Source organism: Labrus mixtus, chromosome 11 (assembly GCF_963584025.1).
Source record: "Labrus mixtus chromosome 11, fLabMix1.1, whole genome shotgun sequence".
Taxonomy (NCBI): domain Eukaryota; kingdom Metazoa; phylum Chordata; class Actinopteri; order Labriformes; family Labridae; genus Labrus; species Labrus mixtus.
In genome coordinates this window covers 7,061,510-7,088,012 of record NC_083622.1, presented here as the reverse complement: position 1 = coordinate 7,088,012, position 26,503 = coordinate 7,061,510, and the positions used below count along the sequence as shown (strand labels likewise).

At 43.9% G+C, this 26,503-nt stretch overlaps 2 protein-coding genes across 5 annotated transcripts in view; both read left to right on the top strand.

Annotated features, from left to right (window-relative positions):
- si:ch211-113g11.6 (uncharacterized protein LOC559008 homolog) overlaps nt 1-22,541 on the top strand; it is a 45,961-nt gene extending 23,420 nt beyond the window's left edge. Inside the window, exons 8-14 of the mRNA XM_061049783.1 lie at nt 2,571-2,749; nt 5,529-5,637; nt 5,880-6,087; nt 15,097-15,212; nt 17,640-17,812; nt 19,167-19,222; nt 20,899-22,541. Of these exons, the coding sequence (XP_060905766.1) occupies nt 2,571-2,749; nt 5,529-5,637; nt 5,880-6,087; nt 15,097-15,212; nt 17,640-17,812; nt 19,167-19,222; nt 20,899-21,245 (1,188 nt within the window). The 3' untranslated portion in view covers nt 21,246-22,541. The remainder of the gene's footprint in view (nt 1-2,570; nt 2,750-5,528; nt 5,638-5,879; nt 6,088-15,096; nt 15,213-17,639; nt 17,813-19,166; nt 19,223-20,898) is intronic.
- lingo4b (leucine rich repeat and Ig domain containing 4b) overlaps nt 1-26,503 on the top strand; it is an 83,567-nt gene that overhangs the window by 55,571 nt on the left and 1,493 nt on the right. The window lies entirely within an intron of this gene.

The window sequence follows — 26,503 nt, the reverse complement described above, 5'->3', positions numbered from 1 at the left end:
AGCTGTGAATAAAAGGCTTGCTCCTCCCTGATTGTTTCATTTGAATAATATTAAGATGCCGGGAGAATTTTAGCTGACTAAGAAGAGAAGCACTCTTTTAATTACTAATAAAATGGACTCAAAGATTGCACTTCATCAGCACAGGAAGTATAAAAGTTCTTTGCAATCCAGAAACGCTGCTTCACTGTGTTGAAACCTCGAATCACATTTCTGAACACTTTCCAATTAGTGAAATGAAAGGCTGAACACCTGCTGCCCTGTCTTAATCATGACTTCCTTTCAGTGTTAATAATGGAAGTTTATCTCAAAGAAGACCTCAAATTAAAGGATCAATTATGAGTGATGAAAGACAAGGTCCGGAATGGGGATATACTGTACGAGGGAAGAGATGTTCTGGTGCAATGTCATTACACACGAGTGAATCATTTAAAGGTCCAATCAGTAAGATGTGTAGTGAGTGAAATGATAAAGTGACCTTACTATATGATCAGACATTAAGGAAACATGCTATGTTGAAGTGCTGGCTTCTCTGACAACAATGCAGCAGCCAGTATGTCCTCCTTCTAACTTTAGATTCTGGTCCTGAATGCTCTGGATTTGTTTGGACCAGAGAAGGTAGGCGGTTTTAAGGCGACCCCCCACAAGGCCGTTTTGGACGCCCCTCGGTTTGCCAGATATGAGAGCAGTTATCAGGTCAAACCAACAGGTGTTGCAGCGACGGAAGCGGGCAAGAGAAGTGGTTCAGATAGAAGTGATTGTACCCGACCTAAAAAGCCTCTGCATGTTTCTAATAAGCTCCACGAGCAGAAACGTGCTCAAACTAGGATCAATGTTGGAGATGCTTTTGAAAAATGGAGAGAGGTTAGAACACAGAAAGGTTTACAGACCGATGCAGAGCTGGATAAACACTGAAGCTTCAATGTCCACCACATGGCAACCTGTGTGAGCATCGACTCTAAAGAGGAGGGGGCGGGGGGAGACAGCTCTCTACAATGTTTTGAATTTGGACTGCAGTACCCATTTTAAACACTAGGTGTCAGAGTTACATACTGCTCCTTTAAGACGAACAAATAACGTTCATGATTCAAAGAAAAACCTCCAATAATCACACAAAACATTAAAATTCCCTGTTCAGTCAGGGTTAACGATTTCACTTTAGTTATTAAATAGAGGAAGGAGTGAGACCTCCCGTTACCCACAAATCTTCAAACACAAATTTGGCCCCAAAAAAAGGAAGGAGTGAGACCTTACGCGCGTTCAAAGATCTTTGACTAATACGAAACAAAACACCTCCGGTACCGGGAGATCTTCGGTCCATGCTGGAAGCCCTGAAGGATTTTAAGATTACGAGTTTCATTTTCAAAAACAGCCAGGTCGGCCCATAGACTGTAAAAATAAAATGTGTCCGTCGCAGGTACACAGACACGACTCTGCTCCACCGAGCGTCGCCATCTTACATCCGGGTCTCACCATATTTATAACACGCAGAGAAGCCCATTGGTTAGCAGGTGGATTTATCTGGGGCGTGGATGGAGGTAAAGAGACTCATTAATTAAGAAAAAAAAACAGTTAAAGAAACAATATGTAGAATCTTCACTCTTTAAATATCTAAATTAATTAAAAATAGTCTTATGTTGTTTATTTGTTGTTGGCTACTTACATCACCTCAAATATTTCTAACAGTTATCAAAGAAATATAAATCATTTATTTTAGAGTTGGAAGTGGAAGTGTCTTGTAGAGGGGGCCGCCATGACAGACAGACATGTGTATTGTTGCCATGGAAACACAGGCTGGTTGTCTGTCTCTATCTCAGCACTGTGATTGGCTGGCGACCATTAAGGTGTAACCCCGCCTCTTGCCCGACGACAGCTGGGATCGGCTCCAGCCCCCTTGAGACCCCAAACTGGAAAAGCATTATAGATGATGGATGGATAAATGGAGTAAGAAGGCAAATTGGTATTATCATTGTGCATTAAAAGAATCAGCTGTTTTTATTAAAGTGTGAGACTTCTCTGGCTCCAGCTGATGTTGGTCACTAAGTGCTGCTTAATCCATCATGTTTAGTTCCTATACCTCCTACACCTTCACATATATTCCATAAGATAACTTGAGGGAGCTTTTGTGCAGAGTTAAAATAAACGCTTCCCTGACCGCTCTCTCTGGGCTCAGCGCTTGTTGCTCATTAAGTAGCTTGATTAATGTGTGTGCTAACTTCTTGTTAAACCACTGTGTCTTATTTCCTGATTCACTAAGCACACGGCGTGTAAATGAGACACGTGTTGAACTGCTGGAGGCCTCCTTTAACTAAGCTTCCTACTTCCATTTGCCAACTGTGTTTGTGCTGAGCTAAGCTACACATATTCAGAATCCTCAGAGACAGAAGGAGTGAAATCACTTCCTCCAGAATGTCAAAGATGGGGGGGGGGGGGGGGGGGTAAAGGGAGTTCTGTGTCGGGGTGAGGGGTCAGTGTCACATCTTGGCAGTGGACACGGTGAATTTAAAACAAGTGTGGCGCTGCGCCTGCCTTGATCTGACTCTGTTGTCACAGTGCTCGTGTGTTATTTTCAGGTGGACGAGGGTGGCATCAAAGCCCTGCTGGAGAACTCGTGGACCACCTTCATGAAGGCGCGGGTGATGTGCGGCTCAGGAAACACTCAGCAGCAGTACAACAACATGAAGCAGGCGGTGGTGCTGACGGCTCAGGACAAGAGGGCCGGCGTCATGTACGGCCTGTTTTCCAACGCATGGTGAGCTCAAACACATTTAGACCTCCGCAGGAAACTGTAATGTACGCTGCCTGTTTCCTGGACTGTGGGTAAGATATAAAGGAAAGAAAAAGGAAGGACATAAAGGTTTGTTTCGCTGGATGAAGCTTGAATTATTATTCTCTGAAGAGACTCTTTAAATGTCTCTGTGAACAAACAAAGAGACAGGAGTTATGGCTGACCTTTAGGTTGCTGTGGCTTGCCAAGAAGTCGAAGCGCACACCTTCCAAATCTTAACTACCCTCAGTGTGCAGTCAGCTGTGGGTCACTAAGCTAAGCTCAGTTTGAACAATTAGCTTCTAAAAGTGATGCTTTATAATCAGTGTCCTCCAGAGTAAAACATGACGCCAATGTGGGAGAGCAAATAAAGCTGCAATTCCATGAGTGTCCACTTGGGGCTGGCTTCAAAGTCAAGGAGTCCCCATCAGGTCCCATTTAAAAGTGTCCATATTTACATCAGAAATAAACACATTTAGAGCCGGGCCATGAGGACTAATAAGGAATCGATGGCTAATTTCTCCATTGGAAAAAACTGTAGATGAGGTTTTGTAACACATCTGATTTAAATAAGCCTGAGAGTTCAAACATTTGCATAATTATGGGCGTGGCTGAGTTGACTGAGAGGTGGATGCATTGTGGCTGTTTACGTTCAAAACTGACAGAAATCAAACTGTCGCTCGTTCAGTTCCTGTCTTGTCAAACTTTGATCCACTGAGAGACGACACATCACCATAGTAACCAGTACAAATCAGCCGTACTGTGACTGGATAGCAAACACTGATATTGAGGAAGTAGCCCACAAACTCTACATGGTAGACGTGTCTGTCAGTCAAAACACATCATCACTCCTGATGCCTCCAGTTGTTGTTCTCCTGATTCTGATTCTGCAAACTTTGGTGTTTTCATTTTGAATCCAACGGCAGGAAAATAAAGTATAAATACATTTACCTTTCAGGAACTGGAGGTTAGAATTGATTCGAGTAATATTGGCAGTAAAGAAGCAGTGAACTCGGATGGTTTTGTGCAGAAGAAAAATAAAAGGGAGCAAACATGATCCAAGTTTCTAAATTTTAAGTTAATTTCCACTGATTCTGAAAATCTGCAAAGTCTGACGGGTGACAGATGTAAACACACAGATGTGGATTGGAAACAAACTTTTACCAAAGTGGAATAGACTTAAGAAGAACACACTAACTGACACGACTCCACCCACACAGCGGTAAACATGCAAGCTGCACCTCCTGACACAGACACATAAAACACACCCACACACACACACACCGGTTTCATCATACCACATTTTGAATAAATCAAGATTCTTATCAGGGTGAGTTTCTATTCTTTAAGCCGCTACAGCAGGTTTTCTGTGGGAATAAAAAGTGAGACGGATAATCGCTGTCAAAGTGTGCAGCAGAATCAGCTGCTAAATCTGAGAACAGATTGTGGTGTCACTTTCTGCAAGACGAAGCCAAAGATTTTTCACTAATTATTCAATAAGTTGTAATTTACAAGATTCAGTACAGAAAACAAGTCACACATTTTCAAACTGCAGTACAGAAAAGGAAATCACTTTTTAGCTACCACTAATTGATCATTCTGAAGATAAATGTATTTCCTGATAGTTAGATCAACGTTTTATAAATCTGTCAGTTTCAATTCCATCAGCAGTAAAGCATCCACAGAAGGAGAAAAGGAACTCTGAACACTGAATTAGATTCAAGATCAACTGAATCTTTCCCCCTCACTGTGTGGAGGTGCACATGAGATAAACTCACATTATAATTATAATATAATAATTATTTTATCAGAGGTGTTGGACTTAGACGAAGCAGTGGAACACAACTCTGTCTGAAACTAAACCTGTTAAAAGTCAGTCAATAGGAACCAGGAAAGGCGGGACAGCGTGAACAAGAGTCTAGTTAAAGGAATCTTAAAAATGAGCAAGCAACACCACGTCCCAGCATCACGCACGATCACACTGCATCCATTAAATATTTCATTCTCTGTGAATTTAAGTTTCCCTTCTAAACATTGCATCAGGTGGTGCTTTTATTTTGAAGGTGAACAAACTGAAGTGTGGTGCTTTTATTTTGAAGGTGGACAAACTGAAGTGTGGTGCTTTTATTTTGAAGGTGGACAAACTGAAGTGTGGTGCTTTTATTTTGAAGGTGGACAAACTGAAGTGTGGCGCTTTTATTTTGAAGGTGGACAAACTGAAGTGTGGTGCTTTGTATTGACGAGCTGTAGACTCAAATCACAACATTCAGAGGCTCGTCAATGAACGGATCATGGTTAGCCGAATAAGGTTTTTCTCCCGTGTTGATACAGGTCAAAGGTCAAAATTTCAATCATGGATGTGGATATTACTCATGCACCGCTATCTACACTTTTTAAAACAATCTGACAAGCTTGTTGCTGAGGGAGAAAAGTGAGGGCCAGTGCCTTTTACAACACCCTACTTCCTCCTTAGCTATGTCCCAGGCTCCTTTCCTAACTATGTCCACTGAATGTCATTTCCTAGCTATGTCTCCTGCAGGTCCTTTCCTAGCTCTGTCCCCTGCATGTCCTTTCCTAACTATGTCCCCGACATGTCCTTTCCTAGCTATGTCCCCGACATGTCCTTTCCTAGCTATGTCCCTGGCATGTCCTCTCCTAGCTATGTCCCCGACATGTCCTCTCCTAGCTCTGCTCTGACATGTCCTTCATACCAACTTGCACTGATTGTATTCTGGTAATTATTGGTCTCTCTGCCTTTTTTCAGGGGCAGAAATGTGATCTGTGCCTACTCCATTGAAGACATTGACCAAGCTTTCTCCACGTCTAAACTGAAGGGCTACAGCAGTCCATTCATCGGCAGTCGCCCTGGGATGGTAAGATAAACCGGGGAGGCTTTTCTCCCTACCATTTGTTGGGGAACAAAACAGCGCTTAGATAAAAAAAGAGAAAATGCACCAGTTAGCCTTCATTTCACCGGAGAGGGAGGTGGAAGTGCTTCTTCTGAAAAGACACATTTTTAATAAAAGAAAAGCAATTTGGAACTCCTGTTCAAGGGCATTTTGTTTATTCAAGAACCCTGCCTGGCTTGAGTTGATTACATCACTTCTCCTCTCAGTGTGTCCACAAGAACTCGACAGCGGGAGGTCACAACGACATCAAGAACCTTGGGGTGATCAGATACCACCCAGAAATAGAGGACGTGATTCGGCCAGTTGGTGTGTCTCCACTCGACCTGCCCACGGACGACCAGATCACACACACTGTGGCGGATATAGTCCTGGCAGTCAACGATGAGCACTACAGCGTCCTCTACCTGGGAACAGGTGAGTGTGCATGTGGATTTGTCTCAATGTGGGCGATACAATAAGTCCTGATTCACTTTATTTGCTAACTGTATTAGGCAATCATCATGTTAGCACCCATACAAAGTGAAAAACAAAACAAAAACAAACAAATAACACCAAAAATCGTCACCATGCGTACAACCTATCCCACCAGTTTTATTCTACATCATTTTGTTACGATACTGTCCCCATGTTTTTCTTTGTCCTGTTTGCTCATTTACTTATTTTGTCCCTCTTTCTAATTCATTCATTTTATTTACTGACCCTTTACCTTTTGTTTTGTTTGTCTGTTTGTTTTTGTCTAAATATGCTTGCAAAACTGTATCGTACCACAGTTCCCCTCTTGTTTGTATCTCTTTTTTTTTATTGTGTGAGTGTGTGTATGCACGTTTTGGTGAATAAAAGTAAAGTAAAGAACACAGCTACATACTTCAAGAGGTCTGATGCTGTTTGCAAAGTTTTTTTTGTGATGAAACGCCACAAGAGGAATGTGTTGTCTAATCCTGGCACTCCACTTCTATAGCATCATTTTCATGCTAACAAAGAACTTCTGAATTAAGAAGTAAAAAAAGAAAAGAAAAAAAAAAGTCCTGATTCACTGAGAATGGTAAGATCCTGACGCATGACGCTGTAACTTCATTGATCATTTAAATGTTAGAGTTGGAGAGTTGCTCAGAAAGCATTTAAAAAAACTCTAAAGCTTAACTTGGACCAGCTCAGACTTGACCTTAGGGACTCGACTCCGACTTGAGCACTGAGGAATCAGACCCACACTCACACTCCAGGTTTCGGTGACTCACCTCCAGCACCGGCTGTGACACGATCTGTCTTCAGATGTGCCCTTGGAAGGATGCAGCTCCTGAACCGAGACACAGCTGTCGTGTCAGAGCTCTCTTCCCTTAAAACAGCCGACGTGCTGCTGCTGCTGCTAGTGGAAATGGGATTGATGATGGTGCTGAGGCAGAACTGGACATTAAATGTGCTGTAAAATCCAAAAACAGTGAGCTGAAGAGAGGCTGAAAAGCTGCAGGAAGGATGATCATTCTCTCTGTGTTTGTCCCTATGACAACTGCTTTACATGCAGCGAGCTGCAGAATACAAAATACAGATTTAAAACATGAATACTTTCACACCCTATCTAGTCTTTCTGCACATGTCATGTGCCCTAATAGACTCCCAGATTTAAGGATTACATTGATTTAAAGATTTCCTCATGCATTTGCCTCTACATGCATTTTTGCTGTTGCTTGGTTAATGCATCAATATAATCTGATCCTCTGCTAAACATGCTCATTATCAGCACTTTCCCAGGGCGAGTGAATCATACAACCCAGAGACACAGGAGTCCAGCCGCTCCAAACCACATGCTGGAATAATGACATTTTATAAACAGCTTTAATAAATGCTCTCTACAGCTCATAGCTACAACAATGAAGGTTGAAATTCATGATCTCGTCCTGAGGAGGAGAAAATGCAAACACAAGGTTGAGACTCTGTTCACAGTTTATATAAATTACTCCTGCCCTCTTTTGCTCGATTCTTTTCTATCTGATCAAAGCAGCAAGGCTGAGGCGCTGCCGTCGCCCATGGCGGTTGCTCCAAAAATTGCCCTGTGCCTCGGGGAGATTACTATGGCAACCATCAGCAGTCATATGCCGGAGTGTGTACGAGCATCTCGGCAGCGCTGAAGTTCACAGGGAGGCGAGTCAGTGTCATTTCCTGAGTACAATTTCTCGCTCCTGCCGTGCTTGCATGTGCCCGTCATTCATCCGACATTTCTGGGTTGGTTCTTAGAATAGCACAGAGAAAACAATCCAGAGTTTAAAAAGACAGTATGATGGCCTCTCGCTGTGGGCTTTGGTAACTGTGTCAGTGAGCGATGGAGGGAGGGATGGAGGGACGGATGGAGGGATGGAGAGATGGAGAGAAGGAGGGATGGAGAGATGGAGGGAAGGAGGAATGGAAGGAGGGACGGAGGGAGGGATCGAGTGATGGAGGGAAGGAGAGATGGAGGGAAGGGTGGAGGGATGGAGGGAGGGAGGGATGGAGGGATGGAGCGATGGAGGGAGGGATGGAGAGATAGTGTGATTGAGGGAAGGAGGGATGGAGGGACGGAGCGATCGAGGGAAGGAGGGATGGAGGGACAGAGGGATGGAGAGATGGAGAGATGGAGGGAAGGAGGGAAGGAGCGATCGAGGGAAGGAGGGATGGAGGGACAGAGGGATGGAGGAAAGGAGGGATGGAGGGACAGAGGGATAGAGAGATGGAGGGATGGAGGGATGGAGCTGGCCTGAAAAGAAACTGGAGCACTCTGAGTGGTGTCTGAGACTGGAGGAACAGGTTGTACAGGCGATCTGCTGTTCCCAGAGTACTGAATGTTTCTTTATTATTTTCTAGCTTCAGCGTTTGAAACAACATGCCATCACTCTCACTCCTGGTTGTTTCTACTCTTGTGATTTATGAGAAGAAAGTGTTTTGGCTTAAGCGGTGAAAACTATGAATCTATGAATCTGAAACCTCTGTTTGAAACAGATTTAATAAAAACTAGCCCTGTCAGCATCAACTAGTTAAGCGGGATTAATCTCTTGTTATTTTGTCCCTTCAGGCTCTCCGTAGATAGTGGTCCTCAGTGACTCCCTGTGGTCTCAGTGATGTAAAAGAAGGACACTGCTGCATCTTTGAACGTCTCATTTCACTTTAACAAACTCTCAGAGAAGCTCAGCTGACGAGTCCAAAGTAATATCCACCTTATGACATCACACATTGACCTTATGACATCACACATTGACCTTATGACATCACACATTGACCTTTGTTACCGTTCCTTTGGGCTGTTTGACCTCACTTTGGGATCCCTAACCACTTCCTGTTTCTGTGCTTAACTACATATCCTTACCTTCCATCTACCAGAAAGGCCGTACTGAATTTCAAAATAATAGCACACAGCAAGTAAAGTACTCTCAGCTGAAGACAGGACAAACCTTCAAAATAAAAGCCTAACAGTTTTTAATTTTAAATGTGAAATAATGGGATCTCAAACATGTGATTTAAAATGTGACTCATCCCAGCCCTGATAAAAAGTTTTTATGGCATAAAAATATTTTATGACATGAATGAATGAAAGGATAGAAAATTGGGAAGCGAGCTGACTGATGGAGTAAAAACAACAGCTGCAGGAAATATATTTTCCTCCAGCTTGCACGACATGTACAGCCAACAACTTTATCTACGGATTCTTTCAAAAATCTATCACAGCAACTTTTTTGTTCACTCTGTTGTGTTTGAGTTTTTGTGAGATTTCCAGTTGTTAGAGTCTGGACTCTGTTGTAACATTTCTCCACATAACGGTCGACTCTGTCGTTGTTCCTCGTCATGTTTGGGGTCTCTGTTAAGGTTTTGAAACTCTTTCAGTGTGCGCCTGACGCTCTAAACTTTTTTTCTAAACTCTGCTTTGATTGCCTCTCTTCCCTCCTCTTCAATATTGCATCACCTCCACTTCAGGCGTGCAGCCATGAATATTCACGGGGCTCGAAAGGAATCAATCTGCATAATTAATTTCAAACATGCTCTCGTATATCTCTACAAATGATTGAGGGCGGTTCCCTCCTCAATGATCCAATCCTCCCTGAGTGAAGCACACAGACAGGCAGCTCTTCCTGATGGATCGGCGCATTAGAGCACTTTAAACCAATCAGACGAGTAGAAGTGGTGAGGCAGGATCTACCTCTAGGACCAGTGGCGGTGAAATCGAAACAGATGCATTCTGGGTAGCCTCGGGACATTAGTCTTCCCCCTGCGACAGGAATTCCAATAAATATCCTTCTCAGAGATGCCGCTCGGAGTCACAGACCGCACCGTTAATCTTGGTGCGAGGCTGATGTTAGCGCGGTGCCTGGAGAGCAAATATTACCCCGAGTGTTGGAACAATAAATATCTTTGAGGGGGATGATATCACCCTACACCACACTCCTTCTCCTCAACAAAAAGACTGCAGTCAGGTCTAATCTATCGAGTGCCTTTAAATGAAACACTAATGCATTCTCCCAATTTGCTCCGGTTCGTTTAGCCCGCTGAGGACGATGCCGTTTGACTCCGTCCTCGTTAAAAGTTGCAGCTTCCAAACTGAAGCTGTCTTGATTTTTTTGTGTTGAGACAGATAATAAGGTTTTTCCGGGGCATAAAGGCGCTGGCTGTGCGCTCGGGAACGACAGCATGAAGCGTTTGAGCGCTGAGAAGAGAAGTGCTGCACGTCCATCCTGCCTCCATGGCAACAGTCTGTTAACAACGCCCGCTGTATGACCGACACTGCTCCGTTACTTTTTACCGCATGTTTTATATTTGAGACCGTTTATTCCTCGATCAGAAACGGAGCGAGGAGGATGTGAGTACAAGACACGATGTGCAGGCGGCTAAACTACGGGGAATATCATACATTTAGAAAAAAAAGTGCCGGTGATGTCAACAGCGCCTTTCTGAAAAGTTGAACGATTTTCAATTTGAGCTCGGAAAAAGGCTGGGCCCTTTTAATGTCCCCTTTTTCTTTGGGGGGGGGGGGGCGCCTGCTGCTGTGAACGCTCTCTCCTGCAGAACTTTTAATTAATCGCTCAGTTAATCGACGACTACTCCACTACTCATCGTTGATCGTCTCTGTTGGTCTTGTTTCGTTTGTATTTCACAGAAAATCATCCGTTTTCAGGGCGCTGGTGGTGCAGTGGCTTCTTTCCCTCATCTCATTTCCCACTCTCTCTCGCTCTCCCTGATTTCTGTCCTATCCCTCCAATAAAGGCACGAAAAGCCCCAAAAAAAATCTTTTTAAAAAAAAATCATCCGTTTTCATTTGGGTCCATTTTACAGCGAGCGAATCACTCCTCACAGGATCTTCAAACGGGGAAAGAGGCGAGACGTTCTAATTTTAGATGTTTGTCACTTTGTCGTCTTGATTTGATCAGAGTTTAAAAATAACATATTGCAGAAGGCCTGTACAGCCTTTGACCTCCAGTCGCTCACTGAAGCAGTTTTTTTTTTTTTTTTCATTCCTCACTCTCAGCTGATCTCCGGCTCGTCGACACTTCAGCTCAAGTAGAACGACGAGACAGTGGGTGCCGTGCATAAGGGCACCTTGGTGGTGTCTGTTATGAGAGTACATTACTCATCTAATTTCCTCCCCGCCCGCCCACCCGCCCGTCCACCCACAGGGGCACACATCTTGTTTATTCTAGTCACAGCTGTCTGGAGAAGAGGTCTACTTTGAGTCTAAAGGAATCCACTTTATAATGTTGACCCGGACCAAACTGACGGGGCGGCGCCTCGCAGCTTGCAGAGTCCTAATTACCTAAATATCTGAGCATGAGCTCTGAGTTTTAAACTGTCTAACAGGTCTCGCCGGGACCTTCCTTTGTGAGATGTAGCCTGACACAACGCTGCAGGATTTGACAAAGTGAATTTCTCCTTCTTTTGATCACCAGGCAGCAGTAGAATATATGCATGTGATTACCCGCTACTGTGCTCTCTGTCATCTTTAAAACATGGCAACATGACCGGGCTGCAGAGCGACTTTCATACTCAAAGTTGTTTTTTAATGAAACAGAAACACCTTTTAGGTCTTTGATGATTGAGCAGGTTGTGATTTCTATGGAGAAGTTTTTGGTAGCGTCCTGCCTGTGGTGTCCGTCTCTGAAGATGCTGCGGTTTGATGTCCCACTTAGCAGTTGGTATTTTAAGGGCGGTTTCACACTCGGGACCCGGGCCCGGATCCAAGAACACTTGACCCCAAAGTTCAGTTGATCAGTGTGAACACAAACATACCTCACTTGGGTACTGTGCCCGAGTCCGCTTGAAGAGCCGGTCTAAGAACCCAAACATCATAAGAATCAGAATCAGAATCAGAAATACTTTTTAATCCCAGGGGGAAATTCTGTTGTTACCGTTGCTCTAAGACCGAACACAGAAGTAGGAAGAATAGATTAGAACCCAAACATAACAGCCAAACAGAACCCATCTCAACGGTGCACTACTAAGTTCAGCTTAGTAGTCGTAGTTCTTGTTTTAGACTTCCTGTATTGACCAAAAATAAATCTTTCACCTCTTCCAATTCCACAATATTTTGTATTTTGTTTAAAGTTGCTGTGAAAAATACGACCCGTGGGAGTGAGAAGTTCTTGGGCGAGCTCGTAAACACCCTTTAATTGTCTGATGTCTGCGCCCGTGGTGTTTATCAGGGGTCGGAGTGATAAAAACCTGAACGGGTCAAATCTCTGTTTGCTAAAATGAACGCTTGGTCAGTTAGCTCCATTAAAAAGTGGACAAAAGAGGCATTGTCTACAGTCAAGAACTGAAGTTCAGCACGTCTGGCGCTGTGTGTGTGCGTGTGTGTGTGTGTGTGTGTGTGTGTGTGCGCACACACTTACTTAACTTACTTAAACTCAGTGCACTGCTGTAAACAATATGGAGACATTTAAGCTAATATTGAATACAAATTAACCCAAAAGGAAAAGGTAAATCCTCCATTAACTAGAAAAAAATGAAAGGATTTGCAGTTAACAAGCATTCATGAGGTGAAAACCCGCAGTGAATGAACGGCATCTCTTATGTATGTCAACATCTCTCAAGCCTGCAAGTCCACACTTAGAAACTTCTTTAAAAAAAAAAACAACAAACACACATTTTCAGCCGATAGTCCCCTCCTAGTATGGTAAGCGTGTGTGTGTGTGTGTGTGTGTGTGTGTGTGTGTGTGTGTGTGTGTTTGTCAGGCTGCTAAACACGAGAGAAAAAGCTGCAGAGGATATATGAAAGGTTGGCGACCCGTCAGAACCAGAGTAAAACTAGAGCAATTAGTCTCTTGAGGCCAGCGTCTGTTGGAAACAGAAGAAAGGATCGGCCAGTAGTGATCGGTTTCTCTCGCCTCAGGAGCTCTCTGACAGATTGACCACCAGAAGAAGAAAACAGGCCGCTCTGACCAGCTCAGTCACGGAGGGCGATACAACAGAAAGCTCTCCTCGGGGGACGGAAGAAATGTCTGCAGCGGCGTACACCGGTTTCTATGCAACTTTGTGTTCGAGATCAGAGGCTATTTTCTTAAACCGCGCCGAGACGTATGACTCTGAGTCAGAGCTTGCACCTTAGAGGGACGTGAAAAACAGCTTATTAGCTATAGTTTTCATAGTGAGCGTGTATATTAAAAGGTATTAGGGGAGATGTTTGCTGTGAGAAGAAATGGATCCGCTCAGCAAACTACCCCCGGACAAATAAAACCAAAAAAAAAAAAAAGATTATCTCAGCAGATGCAGCACGAGTTCAGCTTTGTCAACCTTTTTTTTTTGCTCTCTGAATGTCTTGCTGCTATTTTAGTGCTGACACACCGTTTTTGATGAAAACGCTGAAAATAGCTGCAGGCGGGATTAAAGAATCGGATGAGAATAAACTGGTTGAAATGGGGAATGTTATCTTTGACTGCGGGGAGAGAGAGAGAGAGAGAGAATGAAGTGATTTGAAGTTTGTGAAAAAGAGACAAGTCAGTGACAGCAAGAGCCCGACTGCATGATGACAAACCAGACGACTCGTGCCTCTTGGAGGGAGCGGCAGGAAATGAAGGCGTCGGATAAAAGGGTTTCGCTGTAATCACATTTTCACAGTGGGGGGAGGAGGGGGGAGGTGAATAATCCAAAAACGTGACAAAAGACGAAACAAGTTGGAACATCTCTCTGCTGGGAGCCTCGGGATCTGTCAAGTCTTTTTATTTGGAGAGGGAGACGCAGCCGCCGGAACAAAGTGAGTTAGGTAATGCAAATAAAAAGGTAACATTAACATTTTTATTGGCCTGCAGCGACGGAGACGCTACGAGGTAATAAAGAAAACACTGCGGAGCGAGACACTGTAAACGGTTTGTGAGAAAAATACTTCGGCAACAGAAGACGTGGTTTTTATTTAGCAAACAAAAACATATCAGGTTCTGGGTAATTGTGTACTAATTTGTTTTACCTGAAGAACTAAAGGTAAGAAACAAATTCCTACAACTATTTAGTTCTGTCAGCGTCACGGTTTGGCTCCATCCTATTGCGCCCGCCCTACAGCCATGAGCAGCTGCACAAGATCACAGGAGAACTACAAGATCACAAGAGAACTACAAGATCACAGGAGAACTACAAGATCACAAGAGAACTACAAGATCACAGAAGAACTACAAGATCACAAAAGGCCTACAATATCACAGGAGGACTACAAGATCACAAGGGACAAGATCACAAGAGAACTACAAGATCACAAAAGAACTACAATATCACAAGAGAACTACAAGATCACAGGAGAACTACAAAATCACAGAAGAACTACAAGATCACAAAAGGCCTACAAGATCACAGGAGAACTACAAGATCACAAGAGAACTACAAGATCACAAGAGAACTACAAGGTCACACGGGAATACAAAGAAAATCGTGCTAACAACATGTTGCTTTGTCTTTCTGAGGATGATTTGTTGTTCAGCCTGTTTTGACGTCATGTTGATAAAGTGATGGAAAATACGATGAGGAGTCTGTATGTTGTGTTTTATTTTGAAATTGACCGGCCGCTCGTGCGTTTCCTTGTCTGACTTCCTGTTTGGGTCGATCTATTCGGTCCAGTCTTAAACACCCAGAATCCCAAAGTCACTTTTTCCACTGCTGCTGTTGCTCTATCGTAGCCAGTTCTGGAGGTCAAACGAGAACCGCGCAGCTCCGCCTTCACAAACGCCTGTTCAAATAAAAACTCAGAAACTCCAGTCGACCATTTTGCCTTTGGCTCTCCAGGGCATCTTAAGAGTGGAGGCAAGTCCAAGTCAAATCCATATATTTATAAAACACTTTGGACAGCACAGCGAGGGCGGCAGCTCGGGCAGCTAAAGAGAAAAGCTCAAAAGTTAACACACGACACAGATGATGTTTGTCTCTCTCTCTCTCTCTCCGTCTTTATTACGATCCATCCACAACATCTTTTCTCTCTGATTTCTACAGATCAAGGCAAAGTCCTGAAAGTTCTCCACAGCAGCGAGGGGGTCTTCATCATCTCTCAGTACTCGCTGTTTCACAACGAAGGACCCGTCCTGAACATGGCCATCGACTCCCAAAAGGTACGTAGGGCGATGATGCTCTGTGTGGTGTTGGTCCTGCTTTCATCATGCACGACACATCCGGCTTCAGGTCGACAGCAGCTGTATGTAGATACCATTCACTGTATATGGACAGATATAAACATCTGAAACACTTAGTCCTCCCTCTAGGGCCTGTGTCTACCTGGCGGGATTCTTTAAATGCCAGCTTCTTTTTTCAATTGTTTCCAAAGACGATGGAGCGTTTGCAGCAGCAGGCGGACGCACACAGAATTGACACAACGCCCAGACTCCTTTTTCTGAGCACTCCGCCTTTATTTAGTTGATGTCAACCGGCGCTCTTTTCAACCAGCCAATCATATAGTAGCCTGGTGGGGACTCTTACCTCGTCTGATCGGAGCTGTGATAGCGAGGACGTTGTTATAATTAAACTCATCATCCAGACAAAGTAGGAGGTCGAACATTCTCCATTTGATGCTCACAGTGAAATATCTCAATTATGAAACATTCACACAAAAAGCAACGGAGCAGTGCGGGTCATACAGCGGCCGTTGTCATGGAGACAAGGCGCGACGTGCAGCACTTTTATACTAAGCGCACAAGCACTTCATCCGAGCGCACAGCCGGCGCTTCTCTGCCCCTGATAACACCAGGTGGACACAGGGCCTTGATTTGTGATTACATATTCCATGTTTGTCCATATTTTTGTGTTAAAAAAAACCCAACTTTCTCAGACATCAGCTGTGCGACAGGCTGCGACGGATGAAATGATAATTTGAGGGCCGACACCCCCCCCCCCCCCCCCCCCCCCCGATCGATGAGCATCCACGAGGAGAGATACTGATCTGCAGTTTGTGTCTTTAGTGTTGTAAAGGCTTGTATTCCACACATCCACACATCCACACACACACTGACAGATGAGGCAGCAGTAGAGCAGCAAGTCAACATTTTCCAGGAGCTGATTTTATTGATATGTTTTGGACGCAGCTGTTATATGTTTTTCTTTATGTGTGTCAAACATGCAAAGCTGTGAAAACAAATTTCCCCCTTAGGGACATTAAGTATTGTATTTTCTTGAACTCACAGACTGGGACGCCAATATTACGCCGTTGTTGAATTAATATGTACGTACAAAGACTTGATAACAGCTGATTTTAGTTAGGGCACTTTTGTTTCCTTGTCAGAGAGTTCATTCAGCCCCTTCATCCTCGACCGACATCTACAAAAACTAATTGAACCTGACATTTTCCAATTATGCAGATTTTGCACCAAACATACTGACATGAACAAAAGTAAAAAATAAAATTAAAAAAAATGGATAAATCTTTTGTATCATGTGAGAGTCACAGATCTTGCAGAGTCAAACGTTTCTCGTGCTTTTTTATTAACTTCTTTTTCATCTTTTGATGAGAATTCTACAAAATTTTACTTTTGCCTGCAGCTCAATACATAAATAAACAGACTTGTGAGATTGGATGTGGATTTTTGGTTTTACCCCCCTGAAGGCTGAGGGAAGAAATCTGTTCCCACCGATTACAGATCTTTGAGCACAGATTTTCAATCTGTTGGCACTGTTTCCTAAAGTGTGCACACGGATATGAATTCCAAATCCACCCGCAAAAACTGTGCTTACACTTTTCCAATCAGTGCGTATGGTTTAAAGGTGACATATCCTCCTCCTCTTCTTCAGTGTAAATAAGTCTCAGAGCTCCTCAAAACATGTGTGTGAAGTTTCTTGTTCTAAATCCACTCTGATCCTGTATTAGTTCATGTCTATAAACCCCTCTATTTCAGCCCTGCTCAGAACAGGCTGTTTCTGTGTCTGTACCTTTAAATATGTAAATGAGCTGTGTCTGACCACGCCCCCTCTCTGGAAGGGCTTGGGTGTCTGGGGCTTTCTCGCTCCATGTCCTATTGTTTACCGTGAGAAGGCAGACTCAGAGGGCAGAACAAACACCTAGCTGTGGGAGTGTCACCCACCTGGGGGAGGGGCTACTGCCCTTTGTGATGTCATGAAGGGAAAATCTCCAAACGGCCTGTTTGAGCACACATTTTCTGAAAAGTGGAGCAGGCAAAAGACGGAGAGGATGGACTTTTCTCATCATTGGGGGTTTTTAGACAGACTAGAGACACATATTAGAGTTAGAGGAACATGGTGCAGTGTGTTTTATATAATATGTGCCCTTTGTCACAGCAGGCAGGTGTGGGAATGAAAGGTTTCAGTCAAGTCATGTGGTTTGAAATGCTTTTTTACATTTCCTCTCAGTTGTTTTTATTGTTCCATGTTGGTTTGAAGACCTTTCTCCGGCTGTCGCAGTGACTGCTCCTCACTCTTTTTGTAATAAGCGGTCTGAATAACAGAACATAACTCTGTCTGACTTATCCCAGTAATACTGTGCTGTTATTAAACCATAAAACACAAATTCTGTCACATCTTGTCCTCCTTAGGGTCACCTGTATGTCGGCACAGCCATGGAGATCCAGCGGCTGCCGCTGGCTGACTGCGGTCGCTATGGCGACACATGCAGAGAGTGCATCCTTTCCAGAGATCCGTACTGCGGCTGGGACAGGGCCAGGAGGAAGTGCGTCGCCATCCCGCCCGGATACAATGTCACGACTGGGTATGATTGGATATGATGTCACTGCTGCAGAGTCTGTTTTCATGTGAGGAGACGAGAGAGGAGAGGACTCTCATTAGCACTTAAAAAAAAAAAACACAAGCAGTACTGCAAGATGTGAAGCAACAACCCTTTAAACTCTGCAAGAGCAATGACTCAACCAGCATACGCTCTGATTCAGACTTCTTCTGATGCTTCGTGTCCCTCAAATCTGTCGACCCATCATGTAGACGTATGTTGACAGAAAGATGACGTCAGGCAGAATGACATTTATGTAAAGATTATGTTGTGAAATAAAATAAACAATTAGAGGAACTACACCTATTTTTTCTAAATCCACAAAAAAACTGCAAAATATTTTGATCCAAATCAATCCTGATAATAGAAGCATGAAGAAATTTCTCTACAGACAAGTCCATTCATCCATCCATTATCTACAGCCATTTCTTAGTCGCTGGGGGCTGGAGTCGATCCCAGCTGTCATTGGGCGAGAGGCGGGGTACACCCTGGACTGATCGCCAGTCAATGACAATTATTTTTGGGGTCAAAGGTCAGCATTAGTCTGGATGGCAGTAGCCACTAACTGGAGCTACAGACCCGACTAGTCGGTGGATAAAGTACACAACATTTGACAGGCTTTGGTGCGCTTCACAAAGAGCAGTGTAAAAGCAAACTGAACCAAATGCTACTTCACCCCTGAATCGCACCGAGTCCACCGGACTTCATCTGTGAAGGTAACCTGGAACTGTCAATGTAAATGGACTTTTGGGGGTGTCTCGCCCAAGGACACATCGGACATGTGGCTGCAGGAGCTGGGGATCGAACCCCCGACCTTCCGGTTATGAGACGACAAACTCTACCAACTGAGCCACAGCTGAGCCCCAGACTGTATGTCTCACACAATAAAAAACGTTTTTTATTTTACCCTGACGGCTTAATTAATGAACGTCCAACCTGACGACTGATCGACCCCCTGGTGGAGGCCTGTTTTTAAAGGGTTAACGTGAAATAAATCAGACGATCGTTGGCTGTGAGGTGATGAAAACTTTCCTATAATGAGTTCAGTTTATTAAAAATATGCTTGTTGAACTAATACAGCTTTGACTCCCTTGGTTAGTGAATTGTTCTGGCTTTAATGGATCTTTGAATTTCCAATTTTTAGAAAGAAAATGAAAATCAATCATGTGCTGTAATGAGCCTGTGACTCCGCTCTCCCCCTCCTCCCTCCGACGCCGCTGAATGATTTCTCTCTGCATGTTTTCATTTGAATGTAACAGTCAGCTGATGTGCAGGCTCATAAGCCGTTTGTGAAACTGTTTAATGTTGCTAATTTGTCCTCTCTATTGTTTCCCGACAGGGCGCTCGTTCAGAATCTGGACCATTCCAACTCGTCGGTTTGTGGGGAAGCTGCTGGTGAGCCCTTATCTGCTCTCTCCCCCTCTCTCTTAATTAAACCAGAATAGGAACCTTTCTGAGCAGCTACAGTCAAAAGATGATTATCATATAATTGAAGCATAGTCAAAAAACCCTGCAGGGAGAAGCGTTTTTCTTTTTTCCACATCTGGCCCCTTCTCAGAGCTTCAAACTCAGTTATAACCTCGAATGATGACGACTTCAACCCCCCTCTGAGGGGACGGCTATCTGCTCTAGTCATCGGATTTCAACACTGACTTTATTTCCACTTATGTCAGAGGCGACACATGTCCTGTCCGCCAATACAGCGACACGTTTTGATCTTTTTCCATAGAAAGTTAAACTTAAAGGTCCAATCAGTGAGACGTGTAGAGAGTGAGATGATAAAGTGACCTTACTATATGATCAGACATTTTTGGATGTTTTGGACGCCCCCTCGGTTAGAACGCAGAAGGGTTTACAGACCGATGCAGAGTTGGCTAAACACTGAAGCTACAGTGTCTGCGACATGGAAACCTCGCAAAAAGAAATTATTATCATTAGAAAATGAAGCAGTTCCTCGAGTGTCCGCTAGAGGCTGGCTGTAGAAGCACAGGAAGTCACATACACACCCATTCTAAAAAGTCTGTTTTTACAGCAGAGATTAACATGTTTACAGTCTGGTTAAAAAAAACAAATATACTATGATGGCAACCTGCGGGAGCATCCACTCTAGGGAGGAGGGGGGCGGGTAATGACAAAGGCGTCCCAGGAGAAAGACTTTGGAAAAAACCTAGAATGAAAGTATTTCCCATGACCTTTACGGCAGGGTGCAATCCTGATCTTCACCTGAAGTCACTTCGAGTGGCAGACACTCGACAGAATTGTTAATGATGAAGCTAAACTTGAGTCTGCAGCTGTCTTCATTTCTCTTCACCCACAGAGACCTGACTACACAGGTTCAATCCAATTTATTCCACCGGAGTCACAAACTAAAGATACAACACCTCGGTGTGAATCACTGAGATCGTGATTGGATGAACCTGTGAGGGAGCCTCCAGACAGAATTCAGCTATGGGTCCCTGTTGACAGCTTGGCACATGGCCCCTTTTAAAAGACAGATGGTAATGTAGGACCTGCCTTAAGGCCCACATAATTTCAGATTGATAATGGAGTGTAGTGGAGCATATTCCCAAATTCATTAGCCACTAATCAAATAACCACAAACTAACTCACACATAATGAATATGAGGACATCCGGTCCCTGATGATGGGGGGGCCTTCAGGCGGTTTCACTTTGGTTAATCCTGCCTTGTTAAAAACTGACAAAACAACCGGTGTGAAGAGCAGCATGGAGATGAGCTCTAAAAATGGTAATTGTACAGAGAAGTAAAATCAACACCTGCAGTGGCAAATTGTTGTTGCAATGTGAAACTTTCAGTTCATATATGAAGCTAGACTGTATAAAGATGGACAACATGCCTAATCCTTCTCCCGGCGTACAAAGATGAAGCCAAAACATCCTTGTGACGGCACCTTTGGAGCCAGAGTCCGAGTAGGCATCAGCATTGAGAGCTGCAGTATTTATACCCATTAAACCAACTGGGAGAAATAATCAAGTTGTTTCCAAAGCATCATCTGTGATTGGGTAAACTAACTTCCTTTAGTGTGTAACTCCTCCCTCTTTGTCTTAACAGCTCTAAAACAGCGCCGGACCTCCCCCAGGGAAGTGATGGTTCAGTCCAACACCTCCATCTTTCTCCCTTGCCCCGTGCGCTCCTTCCACGCCACCTACCGTTGGGAGAAGGACAACTGCATCAAGAACTATCCCTGCCTCTTCTCTGGGGACTTCTGCATCCTGGGGCCGGTTGTCGACACGCCCCTGAAGGAAGGCGTTTTCCGCTGCATGGCCACCGAGGACGGGTTCAAGGTGGAGGTCATCTCCTTCAGGCTGGTGAACAACGGCAGGCTCCTCGCCGCCTCCCTGGCCTCCACCGTGGGGCTGTCGCTCCTGCTCGCCGTGGCCACCCTGTGGCTTCATTAACTGCAGCTAACGCTAATGCTAACCCCTCATCCTTACTGGCTCCCAATGACAGGAAAGGCGAGGAGCCGATGTTAGGAGGTGAGGTTCGCAGAGCATTGAAGTACATGGTTAGGTTAGACGGTGAAACTTCACCTTCTTCCGTATCGATTTTTAGAGAAACAGTCCAGGAAACGTCTACAAATGAGGGATTCAATTCTGTGCTTTTTTGCATAAATCTACATATCTTAGTAACAGATCCAAACAGGAAGTAAGGTTTATTGATATTCAGACTTAAGGAGTTCCTGTTCAGCCATACTTTGGTGCTTTGCAAACCTTTCCTTCTGACTCAAAGAGATAAACATATCCAATGAGTTGGGCAAAAAAAAACACCAATACCAGGCCAATTCTTTTCATCATTCCTCGACTTCTTTTCAAATTGACTTGATTGTGCTTCTTTGTGAATCTATAAACCTTTAATACCGCTCTTACATCCGTCCATACATCTTGTTAAAGTTCATCCGTATAGCTCATTAGTACTTAGAGAAATGTCTGGTATTGAAATTCAAAAGCCTTAACACTTCTGGGACATTAACTCCTAAGCACAATTTTGCAGTTGAGGCAGAACGCTGCAGGCTCGGTCGGACTTGGCGCTATAATTAGTGCAGCTGAGTCCAACAACATCGCTGGGAGGAAGTGTCAGCTATTTGACAGGAAGTAGGCGTGTGGGCAAACGCTCATTTTCCAACATCACTGTGTCTCAGCACCTCCTCCACAGACGAGGCAGTTTCTTGCATCTTTTTATCGGATGGTATCAGACATCGTTAGCACGCCTTGTTCACAGCTTTGTCCGTTGTTCTTCTTTTCTTTTCTTTTTTTAAAATCGTCCTTCCTCCTCCCTAGAGCATCAGAAACTAAACCCTCGCTGTTACAGGAAGTGAAATAATACAACAAACGCCTTCAGCTCCTCTGGAAACAAGTATATAACTGTGAGATTTAAAAAGCCTCTGAATGTTTCTGTAAGATTTATTTAAAAAACAATTTAATTACAAATCATGTCAATCAACATGAAAATTTAAACTTAGAGATTTCCGAATATCCAGAATTTTTTTTACTTATTCTGTGTATGTTGGCACCATTAAAAGAGTCCGTCGATGTTTGGGACACGGCGTGCACGGCGACAAAGAAGAGCTAATCGTGCTAATGTCAACGTGACAGCGTGTAATGTCAGATTTTTAAACTTCAAGGTGATACAAATAAAAATCAAACAATATCAATCCCTGTTAAGAAACTACGGCAAAAAAAAAAAAAAAGAAGTCCAAGGCACCCGATGCTAGCTGATTTGTTTTGTAATTAATTACCAAACAAAAGTTTAAGTCTGACTGTCGGCCCGACCACACAGACACGCTTGCTGGCGCTCTTCTCTGCTGCTGCGCGTTGCACTTTTCAGTTTTTGGGAGCGAATTAAAGATAAAACGTTTTCAACTGTTCAGCTCGAGACGAAGAGTCGCAGCGCTTGCCGATGTCAGTTATGACTGAAGCCTCCCCCCCCCCCCAGGCGTTAACGGAGCGGCCGAGCCTAGGGCGCCACGTCTCTGTGTGATCGGGCCCTGAGGGCGTTTTCACACCTAACCTGTTTGGTGTGGTTAAAACAAACCCGAGTCAGTTTGCCAAGTTAGAGCGGTAATGGCTGAGGTAATTAATAAAAGAATAGAACAAATTGGTCCGAGATTCAGACCAGAGCAAACGATCTATGTGGCGTTCTCTAGGTGTGAAAATGCCCTTAATGTGACAAAGACGGTGACATGCGGACATGCTTTCAAGACTGTGTGCTCGCTCTCTCTCTCTCTCTCTCTCTCTCTCTCTCTGTCTCCCTCTCTCTCTCTACGCTTGCGGCAGCTTCTGGTTAAAGATTTGACTTTTTAGATCTTCATATTTTTAAAAGCTGCAGTACTTTTGGATTCCATTGATCCTCAAATAACGGAAGTCATATCGTTTTAACGCTCGGTCGAAAAGTAACAAATGATGGAAAAAGTTGTCGAAGTGTAAAGATGTCAACAAGGTATTAAGTAATCGCAAACATCGACATGAGGGCAGGTGGAGCTAAAGGGAACGAGTATTAGGCTTGCATTTTATAGTTTTCTCTTGTTATCTGTGAAGTTTGTTCTGTATTTTATTGCTCTGCGGATGCTGATTTGTACCATAGCTGCCTAAGTATTTGTCTTGATTGTTTGGGTTTTTTATGTCATAGTTAGAAAGTGAAACGTAACCACGGACGGCGTCGCCTCTTCTCCCATCAGTGCTAAGCTACACGATGCTAGCTCTGTTTTATCGTGCTTGTGTCTCAACGCTGCGAAACAAAAAGGCGTGTCACTGACGAGCAGCAGCCTCGACCAGTGACCAGAGAACTGGAGGATTCAACGTGTAACGACCTTACGGAGGCTTCCTAACACTGAATGTGAGAAGTTGTGAATGTTGGAGAAAAAGGAACCTCATGAATACTGATGAAGGAGTAGGCCTGTGCGCTGATGAATTATGCAGCGGATTAGCTTGTTCTCCAGAGCATTGAGAATTATCATTCGGTAATGTAACATATAACTGGCCGTGCCGAGCCGTCCACAGTGGAAGAGATGTCATTAATAGCTAATTAGACAACAGAGCCGGGATGCACGGACCATATTAAGGAATGTATTTAACGCCGTAAGGAATACGAGAAGCGAGCGTGTTCTCGGCTGTGATTATCTGGAAGGTAGTGTCGTTTTTTTTTTTCTCACTCAGCTAGGTTGTGTGATCTGCTCGATTTCTGCATTGCACTGACACAGCCTACTAACGGGTGCCAAGAAGAAGAAAAAAAACAGAAAAGCAAAGAAAAACAAAAGCTGTGTTGAGCCAAGTCATCTGCCCGTCGCTTATCGCCTCGTGCAACAAAAAAAAAAAAACCTCGCTCCTCACCTCTTGTAGTCAAACCCTGAGCGTGTGTAAAAAACATCGGCCTTTGCCTCAGCCAAAAAAAATCACAAACACAAAAGCTGCTGCAGGTCTCACAGGCATACTCGTCTTCTTTGTGTGTCCGGGGCGGGAAATTAACGGCAGCCAAGTGCTGCTGAACATTAAGGAGAGGCTGGTAATGAAGTCCATGCAGCCAAAAAATCATGCCAGAAAAGTAACTCAACAAAGTCAGACATGTCTGTTTTCACCACCTTCACACTGTTCCTAACGCTGCGGTGCGTCGTCCTGATTTAACCCAGAGAGCTCGTCTTATTAGCCAATAGGAGACGAGAGGGCTATGCTATCCAATGCTAATCAGGCAACAAACCTGCTATGATTAGCTTGTTCACAAAGTCCCAAGTCCATACTATACTAAAGTACAGTCAGTGTGAGTCACATCTTTATAAGCTTAGTACGACCAGCTGTGCTTTTTTGTTTTTGCAACCAAGTGACCTTTTGCGATCTTCTCGATATCTCTAAGAAGCGAAGGTGCTGTTACTTTAACCGGGGTACGACTTTAAAGAACAAGTAGAAGTCAGCGATTAAAGATCATGACCGTGGTTCAGTTAGTGTTGGTTATGCAAACCATTACCAAAACCATTTTTCGCTATCAACCCCAAAGACGAAGCCGACTCTCTGTGGAGAGTCCATTTTGTCTTTTGAGGAAAAGGACAAAAACTGAGATGGAAGAGCGTGGCGTTAACATCCTCTTTTTGAGTGCCCCTATGATACTTGCCCAACAGAGTATCATGTAAGTGGAGGAAACTCAAGGCAAGTCTGTGGCTGACCTTCGAGTCCCTTCAAGAGGGGACAACTGGTGTAGTGCCCGTTGCATCCACTCCCAGTGGAGTCAAATCAATAAAAGGCCTTCGAGTCTTCCAGTGGAGAAACCTAACTACTGTGCCATCTGAGCTGACTTTAAACTGGAGAAAAGTCACAAAGGGCTATCCGGGGTGCTCCTCTGGTTCATGGAATACATCACATTGCTGTCTTGTCAACCTAAGAATAAAAAGAAATACAAAATATTTCCCTCTCTGGAACTCTGAGCTCTAGAAATGGAAAAAGAAATGGTATGAAATGTCCTCTGAAGAGCCCTTTATAGCAGGCCTGGGGGGGCCTTAAGACCAACTTGTGTAATTGGCCCACAATAATGAGGGTTTCGTTGGAATCGCAATGGATTGTGGGATTTGTAGTTCCTTCCCAGTCTTGTAACTTTGTCTATTTTTCCATTTTCCAACTTGTTTTTGGTGCAGATTGTTTTATAGTCTTGAGTATTCAGGGGAACCTAGTTGGCTTGGCTCCAGGAATAAAAATGTTGATTTTCTTAAATGTCGATGGAAGATTTGAACGAGGAAATTTAAAATACTTGCCGAACAAGAGAGCCACAAAGAGCTCTTCTGAGGTCATTGCACGTTTCTCTAGATTAAACTAGAACGCCGCTGAGCGTTTGTTATAGTGTGGATTTGGGACGAGGATTGAGACGACTTTGTGTCATAAGGGTTTCAAACAAGATCAGAGAGTTCCTCCTCCCGTCCTCAGAGAAGGCGGAGTATTCATCCGAGCATTTCATCCATGACTTAACAAGGCAACGCTTTAAAAAAAAAAAAAAAACGCTTTCCAGGCCGCTCGTGTGGAATCAAGATTTCTAGCATTAATCAAAACTTCTAACTGTATCTCCTCCTTGATCAAGTCCTTGCTTTGATGCTGATATCCACTCGGCCGCTTTATCGTCATTCAGTTATCGCTCGTTTCATTCGTTGTCGTCAGCGAGACGGATTAAAGTCTAATGTCCTTCAAAGCGAATTCTCGTTCTGCCTTCAGGAAACCATTTGAGTGGATCTCGCTCTCTGCTGCGAGAGGCTCGATGTGGAGCATAGTGGGTCGCCGTGTTTGTTTGCTCTGGGGTGGGGGGGGGGGGGGGGGTGAGTGTTAAGTACTGTACATGATGTGTGCCCACGATTCTGTGTCGTGATATATTCTAATTTTCAAAGTAACATGCCAAACTCTATGATTAAAAAAAAGCTGATTTATATTGGTGCCATGCCAGTCGAATGCCATCTCATGACATGTATTTTTAAAAGAAACTGATATCTATAGTGCGATAGATATTCATGTGACAAATCCATATTGACATGTGTTTCCCTGAACATGTGCGGTGAAATTAATAAAATATAAGAATAAAGACAAAGAGCGTCTGTGTTTGTTTGAAACTGAACATTTTCATTTCTTTCATTAAAAGAAGAATGTGTGACTTTTAGATCCAGTAGGTGTCGCCCTTGAGCTCACAGCATGAA